Genomic DNA, 13,034 nt, shown 5'->3' with positions numbered 1-13,034 from the left:
CAATTGGAGGAATGGATCCCAAGGTTTACTGAGGAGAATCTTGGGAGCACCAATATAGGAATAGTGTGGGATACACTAAAGGCACGGATTAGAGGAGAAACATCTAGGTATGGTTGGGAGGTGCAACAGAAAGATAAAGCCTTGCTACAGGCCTTGTATGAGGATCTGGGTAAGGCAGAAGCAGAACTGATAGAGGTACTATCTGCAGGGGCAAAATCAGAGGCAGCCCAACTTAAGATTACTATCGCAAGATCGGCCATTACGGAGATCTCCCTCAAAACATCGGCTGGCAAATACATGGCTTGGAGGACCAGGGTTTACGAGAACAGTGAGAGGGTGGGTCACTTACTAGCTTTACGCACGAGGGAAAAAACGGTACAAACACGGATCAGGGAAATTAGAGATCCTATTGTAGGCATGGTAAGTGAGTCTGATGCTATTCTCACTTCATTTAAATATTTTTTTCAAAGACTATATACTGACGATGTCCGGGTTGGGGACCAAGAAATTGAAGATGACTTAAGGAGGCACATTTTGGATCAGCTTTCTCTTAAGGAGAGAGCTAGCTTAGACAAGCCAATCACAATTGAGGAAGTAACTGAAGCTATAGACTCCCTTCCACCAGGCAAAGCCGCGGGAACCGACTTAATCCTAGGGGAATTTTACAAAAAGTTTAAGACTCAGATCTCTGCATTTATGTTGGAGGTATTTCGCAGAGCACAATTAGATTTGGTAGCCCCTGACTCCTGGAAATATGCCAATATTATAGTCTTCCCTAAAAAAGGTAAATCTGTTAAAGAACTGGGTTCGTACCGGCCAATTACGCTGGTTAATAGTGATGTAAAAATGTATTCCAAAATTCTGGCAAAGAGGCTAGCTATAGTCATCAAGAAGCTAGTTTCCCCCTTTCAGCATGGGTTTGTCCCGGGTAGGGGCACGATCGAACATATTCAACGTATAATTACGCTTTTTGATTATACAAAGGTTTCAGGAGACCCTATGGCTGCAATACAACTCGATGCTGAAAAAGCGTTCAATAGGGTCTCCTGGCCTTTTCTATGGGCAATTATGGAAAGGAAAGGTCTGGGTAAAGGCTTTATTGGAGCCATCAGATGTATGCATCAGGAACCTGTGGCTAGAATAGCCATGATTGGTGCTACATCCGATGTAATCAAAGTTACCCGCGGCACACAGCAAGGGTGCCCCTGCTCCCCGCTATTATTCGCGTTGTATAAGGATCCTTTAATTAGAAAAATTGCAGAGAATAATAAGATATAGGCTGTTCAGTCTATTGACGGAGATACCAAGATTCTAGCTTATGCTGAAGATCTTGCGATAATAACAGCTAACCCAATGGAGGCTATTAAGGAGGTAGAAAGGGAGGCCGAAGATTTTGGTAACATTTCAGGGTATCATCTCAATGAGAATAAGACGATGATTGTAAAAAATTCTAGCGAAGGCCTGAATGATTCACGGGTAGTGGGTGAGGCCACATATCTAGGGGTTGCGATCTCTGCCAATACTGACGAAATTGTACAAATTAACCTGGAGCCATTGCTACATAAGACTAAAACAGATTTTAATAGAATGAATTGCTTACACCTTACACTTCTAGGAAGGTATAACGCTACTAAGATTTTATTTTTACCCAAAATGTTATACTTTTTCAGAGCTATCCCAGTCGAAATAAATAAGGTTTGGTTTTCTGCTTTTAATCGGATATCAAAATTCCTGTTGGCCGGTAAACGCCCCCGGATAGCACTATGCTATATGACACTACCCAGAGATCGGGGGATGTGGTCTGTCCCCAATCTCCAGATTTACTATTGGGCGTCAGCTCTTTAACAGATGGCTGAATTACTGGGAAAAGAGACGGTAGCAACAGAGGAAAAATCCTACACCTAAATATATAGGTTAGTATTAGGGGCGGAGGCCCATGGCTGTCTCATGCGACATATTGATTTTGCTTACTTTAAAAGAGTGAAATTCAAAATTATGCTGGGAGTATTTAAGGTTTGGACGGCAGTTAGGAAGATACTTAAAATAAGTAGGATTCATAGATACACCCCTCTGGCGGATAACGATATTCTGCCGGAAATTTTTCAAGATGGATATATGAGAACATGGATGGATAGGGGCATAAGGCATATTGGCGATCTTATGGTGGATAATACAATGCACTTGTTTGACATTATCAAGAGGAAATTTGGGATTGGAAAAAAACTTTTTTTAAGTTTTTACAAGTAAGGGACTATCTATCTAAGAAGGCAATCCGGGGCCATAAAGTTACCTTACTGGATCTGGCATTAGGGGCTCCATCACCAATATCCAAATTCTGTTAACTACTTAGTAATGTGATGGAGGATGATCTTATAAACCATACCAATCGCTGGCAGGACGTGGTACAAGCAGGGGTAGGGGAATGTGAGGATTCTTTAGTACTGAGCCAGACTGCATTTTTTTCGGCAAATTTACAAGTACAATGCTTTAAAACTTGGTTGAATTTGTACATTACTCCAGCGCGGATATCTAAATGGGGTGGCTCCACAGGTATACATTGCATCCGTTGCGGTTGTTTTGCTACCGATAGTGTGCATATGCTCGCACCTTGCCCCCGACTATCAACTCTTGTCGGTGAGGTGGGTAACTATATTAGGCTTATGCTGGGGTTCGAGGTGGATCTCACGCCACAAGTAATTGTGTTGGGAGTAAGCAATCAAGTATTGAGGAACCCAAATTGGGTCTTGCTATTTGCAGCTATGGCGGTGTTTAGGCTATGCTTGGCTCCTGTCTGGCTAGACAAAGAACCTCCCTCAGTATACTGCTGGTTGGGGAAACTGCTAGCTATCTACCGTTGGGAGAAAGCGATATACAGAAGAAGGGGTTCAAGAGCCCAAAAAAGGGGGCTCGAAATCTGGTTACCAATTACCAATTGGGTTAATGAAGTTACGGCGTGATATGATTTAATTTATTTAACTAATTTACAGCTGAGATACTAAAGAAAGTCGAAAAGAGATTTTGCATTATACCAAACTCCAAGGTTTACAGCAAGGCTTAATCCAAATCTGTATCCTTTGGTTTCGTGGGGAGGGCGGGGGGTGGGATCAGGCTAGGCTGAGGGGCTGGGTGGATTTGTAGTTCTGAAGGAGCGGAGGGCGGAAAGAGAAATAATTGACATCCTTTACATACGTACCAAAAGGTTTAAAGTATACTGCTGACATGTTTCTATTTTAAGTTTATGTATATTCGGGTGTCTAAATAAAGATTTAATAATAAAAAAAAAAGAAAGTCATTACTTCATTCTTTTGGCTACAATACGCTATCCTATATGCGTGACATGCTCTTTCTCACTAGTGATGACACAATTTACTGCACTGTACCCATTTCTGACTGTTTTCACACTTAGGTAAACTATTTCACTAAAGGGTATTGAATGTAAACTTGAGCAAACAAATGGAAGCGAGTTGGTCTCAAATTATGATGAATAGGGACCACGACTGTATGAAAGTGATATTAAACATGTACATGAACCTGGTCCGGTATTAACATTACAGGAAGCCCTTTATAAATTATTTAAAATATGTTCAGATGCTGTGGCAAATGACTGCTTAAGCCTTATTGTGGCTGCAACTTTTTTCATTATTGCAAGTTTCCCCTAAAAAAAAATGAGCTTCCTTATAATTTCCAGAAGGCATGCAATATTACCAGACTATCTCCTGTTATACTGCTGCCACTCCAGAAAATTACCAGAAATGTGCAAAATGCTCCAAATGGGAACACTGTCGGTTAACCCATTTGGATGATATTTGTTCCTTTCTGGACCATTCCAAGAAAGTGTGAAGAGTATTGTGAAAGAAAACAATTATGGATCAGTTCATCACATCACGGAGGCTTCCGTGAAACACAGATTTTTGATGTGACCACAGGTTAGCCCACTGCAATAATGGCTTGAATGTTGTTACAATTTCAATTCTAGTAAATCCATCTCTTTTCAGAGTACAGTGAGAGTTGTGGATTTAGGAAGTCCCGCAATATTTCTTTAGAAAGTCATTCTGTGGGCCGTTTAACAAATTGAGTTTTGTTCACCTCCATCACGTGGTGGGTGACCCAGGAGTACAAATAAAGGACTACCCCCGTCTTCATTTTTTTTTTTTTTTTAAGAGTGCCAACATATTCAAAGGTTTACTCAACATCTGCTGACTTTTTATTTGGACTAACAATTTTCGTGGCGAATCACATAATATACCGAAGAAGACACTTGTTTGCACTTATTCCAGGGAATAATCACTTATATTTGTTTTCTTAGGAATATAAGGGGTTTCCACTCTCATATTTATACACTTATTTGTGTTTGGGGGAAGTTGTTTTAGACCACAGAACGACTCGCACAACCTGAGAAGCATACACAGTTTTCAGTGCAGTTTATCAGTACAGTGTCGCCCTTAAACAAATAAGCGAGGATACAGAACCAGTTTCTAGCTGGCACATCAGATGTTATCAATAGCTTGACTAGTATGTCATTTAAAAACGGATTGATCATTCATTAGTATTTCCTTTACTTTGTTGCAGGTGCTCTATGTTTTGCTGAACTTGGCACAATGATAACAAAGTCTGGTGGAGAATACCCTTACCTTATGGAGGCCTTTGGTCCAATTCCTGCCTACCTCTTCTCATGGTCTAGTCTGTTGGTAATTAAACCGTCAGCCTTTGCTATAATTTGCCTCGGATTTGCAGAGTATGTGTCCGCTCCATTCTATCCTGGCTGTCAGCCTCCCACAGTGGCTGTGAAGTGCCTGGCAGCTGCTGCCATCTGTAAGTTTCTTCTACACTAATATTTTGCCTTCAAATGTTAACAGAACAATAGAAGTCAAATACTTGATCATTGTGAAAATTCAACAAGTCACTTTTTTAACATGTTAAATGTTTTATATTGTTGTGAACACAGGTGAGCCACACAGTTAACTATCACAATATATCACTAACAAAATCCAAACATAGTATATAATAAGCATGGTTTCCTTCTTTTGATGAAATTCGGCACACGTCTAAGTCTAAGAGAGAATTACACATTTTCCACTTTCTATCACTTTTTTGAAACAAAAGCCACATGTTTGCAGTTATTGATTAACTTCCAAAACTAGGTTCTTATGTACGATAATATCATCACGTTTCAATTGCTGGTTACATAGAATGGGACCATGGTTAACAGCCAACATGCTTCCATTATAAAATAGTCTGAAGGGGATGTTTGTTGAAAGCAAAGTTGTGAAATTAAATGCGATTATTTCCCAATAAAAGTGTACATTTTTATGTTATGTATTCATTTTCTTCTCTCCACTGGCCAGATCTGTGAGATTGTTGATCCAAGAAGCCCATTATCCATAGGACCAAAAACATATTTACCCAAACTTTTAATGTTTGGCCAAAAGGCTTATGTAAACGAAATGTCCCCCAACAGAAATAACCTCTCACTCAGCACACTGGGAGCGAATGAAAGAACTATCGTCAAACAGTAGTGTTATGAGAGAATACTGCTGCAAATATTTAGGTTAATTATACTATAATGATATACTGAACTAGTACATCCATCTCAGTCAAGCCTCTACCGTATTTGAAGAGTCCATCCAATGCTGCCGATCTCAGCACCAAACGACCATTTCAACAGTCCAAGCCTAGATCCGATAATATTAACAGCATTATCAAACCATAATTAGCCACAACAAATGGAGAAAACTGCACAATTAGATTATAAGTGAGACATAATCACTCCATTCATTTGTCATCGACCATGCCCCTCCTTCTAAATTAACTCCTTCAGGCAGCTATAACTGGCACCCTCGCCATGCACTGCTAAGTACCCTACTTATTACACCACTCATGACATCTTCTATGACATCATTTATAATATCACTGCAACATTTGCTGTAAAATTATCGATGAGAAAACTCTACTATATATATATATCTCCTGCAACTTACACCAATCACCAATTAAATTCACATTAAACATTCTATAACGAAACATCCTAGAGCCTCTCACGTTGGATTTACCAAGTTTATAAATTAGCCTGCCTTAAACGTGGGCCACAGATTCACTGTTGTTTCGCCTACAGAATCTCATTACCTATTAAGTGGCGTAGTTGAGTTTAGACTGCCATTAAAGTGGATTCAATCAATCAATCATGTAACTTGTAAAGTGCACTACATACCCGGGTGGGTTTCAAGGCGCTGGGGAGGGGGGGAGGGGGGGGGAGATGTTACTGGTCGAACAGCCAGGTCTTGAGTTGTCTCCTGAAGGTCAGCAGGTCTTCAGTTTGACGTAGGGGGAGGGTGTTCCAGGTCTTGGCGGCGCGATGGGAGAAGGATCTGCCCCCGGAAGTAGTTCTCCGGATGCGTGGGACCGTGGCCAGGGCGTGGTCAGCGGAGCGGAGTTTCCTGTTGGGTACGTAGAAGGAGAGTCGACTGTTGAGATAGGCGGGGCCGGTTTTGTGGAGTGCCTTGTGTGCGTGGATCAGGAGCTTGAAGGAGATTCTTTTGTCGACGGGGAGCCACTGCAGGTTCCTCAGGTGGGGGGTGATGTGGTCACGGCGCGGGACGTCCAGGATCAGGCGTGCAGAGGCATTCTGGATTCTCTGTAGTCTGCTGATGAGCTTGGACGAGGTTCCGGCGTAGAAGGCGTTTCCGTAGTCGAGCCTGCTGCTGACCAGGGCCTGGGTGACTGTTTTCCTCGTGTTTGTCAGGATCCATCTGAAGATCTTGCGGAGCATGCGGAGGGTGTTGAAACAGGTGGAGGAGACTGCGTTGACTTGTTTGGTCATGGAGAGTTTCGAGTCGAGGATGACTCCCAGGTTGCGTGCGTGGTCGGTGGGGGCCGGGGGGACCCCAGTGATGTGGGCCACCAAGAGTCGCCCCATGCGGAGGGGTTGGACCCGAGGATGAGGATTTCCGTCTTGTCTGTGTTCAGTTTGAGGCAGCTGTCCTCCATCCAGTCGGCAACGGCCTTCATTCCCTGGTGGAGGTTGGATTTGGCGGTGAGGGGGTCCTTGATGAGGGAGAGGATCAGCTGAGTGTCGTCGGTGTAGGGGATTATGTTGAGGTCGTGTTGTCGGGCGATGCGTGCTAGTGATGCCAGCGTCGGGCTGAGGGAGGATCTCTGTGGGACGCCACAGATGATCTTGAAGGCCTCGGAGTGGAATGGGGGGAGGCGGACTCTCTGAGTTCTGCCGGAGAGGAAGGAGGTGGTCCAGTCCAGGGCCTTGTTTCGGATCCCTGCGTCGTGGAGGCATGTGCGTAGTGTGCGGTGGCAGATGGTGTCGAAGGCGGCGGAGAGGTCTAGGAGGATGAGGGCCGCCGTCTCGCCGTTGTCTAGCAGGATCCTGATGTCATCTGTGGCGGCGATGAGGGCGGTCTCGGTGCTGTGGTTGCTGCGGAATCCTGATTGTGATGGGTCTAGGATGTTGTTGTCTTCGAGGTGTCGCGTGAGCTGGGTGTTTACTATCTTCTCGATGACCTTAGCTGGGAACGGGAGCAAGGAGATGGGCCGGAAGTTTTTGAGGTCGCTCGGGTCTGCTTTGGGTTTCTTCAGTAGGGCGTTGATCTCTGCGTGCTTCCAGTTCTCAGGGAAGGTGGCGGTCTCGAAGGAGAGGTTGATGATTTTGTGCAGGTGGGGTGCGATGGACTTGCTGGCTTCGTTGAAGATGTGGTGTGGGAGGGGGTCGGAAGGGGAACCGGAGTGGATAGATCCCATGGTCTTGATTGTGTCCTCGATGCTCACGTTGGCCCAGGTTGTCAGGGTTTCGTGGGTGGTGGGGTGCGGTGGGTTCGGTGCGGTGTGGTCGGCAGGGGTCGTCCGGGGTCTGAAGCTGTCGTGGATGTCAGTGATTTTTCAGTGAAAGAAGGTGGCGAGTGAGTCGCACAGGGCTTGTGAAGGTGGGATGTCGTTGGCGTTGGAGCTGGGGTTTGAGAGTTCCTTCACGATAGTGAAGAGCTCCTTGCTGTTGTGTGCGTTGTTGTCAAGGCGGTCTGTGAAGGAGGTCCTTTTGGCGGTCCTGATGAGGTGGTGGTGGTTGCGGATGGCGTCTTTGTAGGCAGTGTGGCTGTCTGGCGTCTTGTTCCTGTTCCGTGTGTTTTCCAATTTCCGGCAGGTGCGTTTGGAGTCGAGGAGTTCCAGGGTGAACCAGCTGACTCTTCTGCTGGTACCTCTGTTGGTGGGATTTTTCAGCGGCGCGATGGTGTTGGCGCAGTCGTTCATCCAGCGTTCGAGGGAGAGCGCACCATCATCCGGGTTGGTGGGGTACGTCGGAGGGTTGAGTGCGAGGCTTGTCTGTAGTTGTTCTTCAGTGATTTTGCCCCAGCGGCGGCGGGGGGTCTGTAGGGTGCGGTGGTGTGTGAGTGGTTTTCGGAAGGAGAAATGGATGCAGTGGTGGTCAGTCCAGGTGAGTTCGGAGGCGTGGCTGAAGGTGACGTGGGGACTTGAGGAGAAGATTGCGTCAAGTGTGTGGCCGGCGATATGGGTCGGCGTTGTGACGAGCTGTTTGAGTCCGAGGTTGGCGAGATTGTCGATAAGGGTGGAGGAGTTGCTGTCGTTGTTGTTCTCCAGGTGATAGTTCAGGTCTCCGAGGAGGATGTAGTTGATGGAGGTCAGTGCGTGTGAGCTGATGAGGTCGGCGATGGAGTCGCAGAATTGAGCCCGGGGTCCTGGTGGTCTGTAGACGAGGGTGCCACTTAGGGTGGTCTTGGGGTCCGTGTGGATCTGGAAGTGCATGTGTTCGGCGGTGCTGAGGGTGTAAACTGACGCCTCCCAGGTCCAAGGGCATCACTGATGTAAAGTGAGAGAAAGGGACTCCTGCCTGTGCCGTATGCCAGTCCCCCTACTCAAGGCCTGTGCCGCTCCCTGCTGGCCAGGCCAAACCGATCGCAGCCCATGCTTGCGCATTGATCTCCAACAACCACTCCGCACCAGTGAAATAGTTATGTGGCAGAAAACCCATCCCACGGATGGGACAGCAACCCACTCGATCGATAAAGTGAACGAAACAACCCCAATCCATGATCATTCACCTAAACCACCGTGCCACCAAGGTGTGCCAAAACCTTTTGGTGCTACCGCCAACAAATTCGATTCCAGGTCGGCAATGTCCCCCCCCTTTGTGAAAAGGTTGCCTCTACCAAGGGGGGGGGGGACACAGCACGGCTGTGTCCTATGCCCTAAAGCACGAGGCCAGCTACAGGCGGCCTCTCTAACCTTGTAGTTTCCATGGCAATGGAGTGGCAGATATTAATTAGGATGCATCGTGCTGTGCTCTGTCTGGTGAGGAGGCAGCGCTATCATCCGCATGCACCTCGTGGCCTCAGGGAGGATAATGCACGAAGAAAACCCCCCAGGGGCCCTTCCAGCCGCGTGATGACGTGCCCACAACCCAGCTCCTATTTTCAGTCTCCAAATGCAAATGGCACCGTGGCTGCAGGAAGACACTCCGGTGGAGACCAATTGGCTGCCTCTGCTCGCGCAGGGGTATGCTGCCCAGGGAGGAGTTGGCTAACTTCGCACTATGAAAATGATGTGCCATTAGGGACGTCGGGCTGCGGTCCCACTCCAACCGGGTCACTTGTTAATTTGTACACAGCAAAGCCTTAGCCTCTGCCCTGCAGCCTGAAATAACGCCCTAAACTATCCCGCGGGTCGTGCTGCCGTCACAGAGAAGCGGACCTGTGCTGTGACTGTCCTGGGGAAAACTGCCTCTAACCATACGCTCGCTCCGATGTTCTGCTCCTACAGGCACCCGGAGCTTGCACAATTTGACCGGCCTCCCCCGTGAAAGGGACATAGCGCGCACCAATAATGCCCGCAAATAACTGAGGGGGCCTGCCGGGCCCTGGACCTGTGCCCCTAAGGTCGGCGCAGGGCCCTGCATGGACCCATCAAACCACTGAACTCCATGATCTGGCAGTGTGGCGCCGAGCCTCCTCGCGTGCCCCACCATCCTTTCTACCCAAGCTAACAAGCTAACGCGCAGTCACCACTAGCACGGCCTGGCAGCGCCGCCCCCCCCCCCCCGGCTGGAGTTCTGCTAAAGCCCGTCTGCCCCCTGCCTGGCGCCCCTTGACCTTGTCGGGCAAATCAGGTTGGAGGTGGGGGGGGGGGTGTCAAGGTTGGGGGTTGGAGCGTTTGTTCTTGGGTCAGCCACAGTAATTCTCTTCGCAAAACGCTGCCTGGAGCGCTGGAGCTGCCGTGTAGCCCCTGGATGGCCTCCCCTCCAGACCCTGCCGAGCCCGGCCCTGCGTCGCCGCCGGGTTGGGCACAACGAGAAGACATTTCCAGAGAAAAGTAGTGCACTGGAGGTGCCGGGGGTTGAACCCAGGGCCTCATATACTTTGACTCTAAAAGACATCAAGCTGTCGTTTTGGAGCTGGTGGTGGGCCTCGAACCCCAGCATCGGAGGGGACTGCCGCACCCAAGCCACTTCACCCTGCCTTTGAGCTACAGCATCCGAGATCGGCAAACTGCCTCTGCCTACAATTAAATACCGTGCACACGCAGGCATTTTAATGCGGGCTGCCTAGCGTGCATGTGGGCGCCATCCAGGGCTGTAGAGCGCGCGCGTTGCCTCGCATCATCCGCCCCCCCCCCCGCCCCCCCCGGTACCGGCAGTGAGGTCCTACTGAAACTGGGGCAGGGACTGCGCAGGCATTGAAGGGGGAGGGGGATTGAATTGATCATCACCTCGACCCCGGTGCCGGAGCGGGTACGACGCAAACCGGCATTCGCCCCCTCGTGCTCCACGGGCACCACTCGCGATCCAGCGCGGGAGCAGGGGGGGGGGGGACATGCGGACGCCCCCTCAGCCCCTGCGGAACCGCGCATAATGCGGTTCAACGCACCCGATGCACGCAGCGCGGGGATAGGGCATCGCGGCCAGGCCCGGGCCCAATGCCCGGTCAAAATACGCAAACACCAGCGTCTGCCGCCCCAGAACACGCAGGCGCCCCCCCCAGAGCACCCCTCAATGCGTGCGCCCCCCGCGGGGCCTCGAGGCCTAGCAGGGAATAGCGCGCACCCCGGTCAGGCGAAACACTTTTGTTTTCTGTTTTGTTTTTTGCATATTTATAGAGCGCGAGCTCGACCCAAAGGTATTGGAGCACTGTACATGAGCACCGTATTTACATTACACATTCAGGCACGGGAAGATGACGTGATTTGCCCAGAACCACAGGGTGCGGATGCGACCTCGAGGCTCGAACCCTGGTTTCCTGCACCAGAGGCGGCAGCGCAGCCGACGGACCACATCCTCTTTGGAGTGTAATGAATTGCATGTGAAGATACACGCCGGATGCCTACCCGCCCAGAGACGAGCGGCACTCTCTACCCATTGGTCCAGGGACTTTCCCCTGGGCGGCGCAGGGTGCGCGAGAGAAACAACGTCTTCTGAAAACTGGTGCTCTACCCACCGAACTATCACAGGTACTAACGTAGCCTGAACGTCAGGTCTTCAGAATGCTTCGATTCGAGCACGGGGGGATAAAGGGCTTTGCCCAGACATCTAAGTCGAAAACCAGTAAAGCAAAAGCAAAAAGTGGGGGTGAACATAGAAAGCAGACCCTACTCTCCTACAAGTGGGAATAGCAACCACGACCTACTTCCGGACCAGGAACGCGCTCGACGGCCTCTTTTGCCAAGAGGGCCGACACTTCCTCTCGTAGAAGGTGCAAATGATCCCCCGACATACGGTGGTTCAGCGGTGGCATGGCTGGAGGGGTCGTCTTGAAGGGGAGTGTAGGAGAGTAGGGTCTGCTTTCTATGTTCACCCCCACTTTTTGCTTTTGCTTTACTGGTTTTCGACTTAGATGTGGCTGTGGGCCTGCTAATCAGACCCACAGCCCTGCTGTTCTCTCTCTAAATTAATACTATGTACTTTAGGTACATAACCCATTTGGATAGGATCACCTTATTGGCCCCTGTACAGTGTACCCTAGGTACCCAGGGCATAGGTGTACCCTAGGCCTACCAGGGGCTGCAGCATGTATTATGCCACCCCTGGCCTGGCCTTCCATTTTGACACAACTGGCTGATCACTCAGCTGGGGCAAGGTCGTGTAATCACCCCTTGCTTAGGTGTAGTATTCCTATACCTAACTTACATATAGACATATGTGTACCTATCAGTCACTCCTATGGCAGGCCTTAACAATCCTGGAGGCAGAGTGCTTGGTAACATGTGAGATGGTGCTCTAGCATGAGCTGAGCCTGTCTGCAGCTTTCGGAACCAAGTCCTTATAGCTGTTCTATGATATAGCCTACCATATACTCTTAAAGTGCCTTATTATCTTAGACGGTTATGGTAACTATGGTTCGGCTTTATCGAAACATGTCGTGTAAGGTGTCTAACACTGTGGAATAATACCCCCATGCCATTTCTGGACATGAGGATATTATTCCCCCCTTCTAGAGGGAAAGACATGTTAAAATCATACTTCACTGTTAGCCTCTGACCAAAGCCTCAGCATCACAAAATGGATGCTGCTGCCACGACACAAGTCTGACCTCCTGCAGCTGGGAGTGATCCCAGCCAGGGAGGCCTGGACAATAGGTTTCCTGCTTGGGGAGGTGCTAGCACCTCCCCAGACAGCCTTTAGTGTATTGGGGCAGGGTGGGCTGAAAGGAATGAGACATGCCTGGGGCACACAAGGTGTTCCTTGCATAGTCCAGTTCAAACCGGCGCTGGGGCACTCCAGCCCCAGCTCTGGCGCGAAACTGGACAAAGGGAAGTGGGTGTAACCACCCCCTCCCAGGTCCCACCCATAAGGCGTGACCTAGCAGGTATCCCAGCCCCCCAGATTAGTATAAGAGTGGGAGTTGGGCCTCAAGACTTTAGATTATCCTGAACCTGCAAACTTGAACAGAAACTCTGGACCTTCGACATTCGACGAAAGAAGAAGACTGAAGAATCTCCCTTGTGGCCAAGGAGTGGCTACCCTGGGCAAACAGGCACCATCAAGAGACTACCCTTTGCTTTGCCCACAGTCTACGAGGAACCGA

The 13,034-nt window shown here is 49.0% G+C and overlaps 1 protein-coding gene across 1 annotated transcript in view; it reads left to right on the top strand.

Moving 5' to 3' along the window:
* Positions 1-13,034, top strand: part of SLC7A9 (solute carrier family 7 member 9) — a 715,482-nt gene that overhangs the window by 284,790 nt on the left and 417,658 nt on the right. The window contains exon 4 of the mRNA XM_085639452.1: positions 4,570-4,812. Within this exon, the coding sequence (XP_085495578.1) occupies positions 4,570-4,812 (243 nt within the window). The remainder of the gene's footprint in view (positions 1-4,569; positions 4,813-13,034) is intronic.

This window comes from Triturus cristatus, chromosome 12 (genome assembly GCF_964204655.1).
Source record: "Triturus cristatus chromosome 12, aTriCri1.1, whole genome shotgun sequence".
Taxonomy (NCBI): domain Eukaryota; kingdom Metazoa; phylum Chordata; class Amphibia; order Caudata; family Salamandridae; genus Triturus; species Triturus cristatus.
The sequence above is the reverse complement of the archived record's forward strand: the minus strand, read 5'-3'. Positions and strand labels throughout refer to the sequence as shown.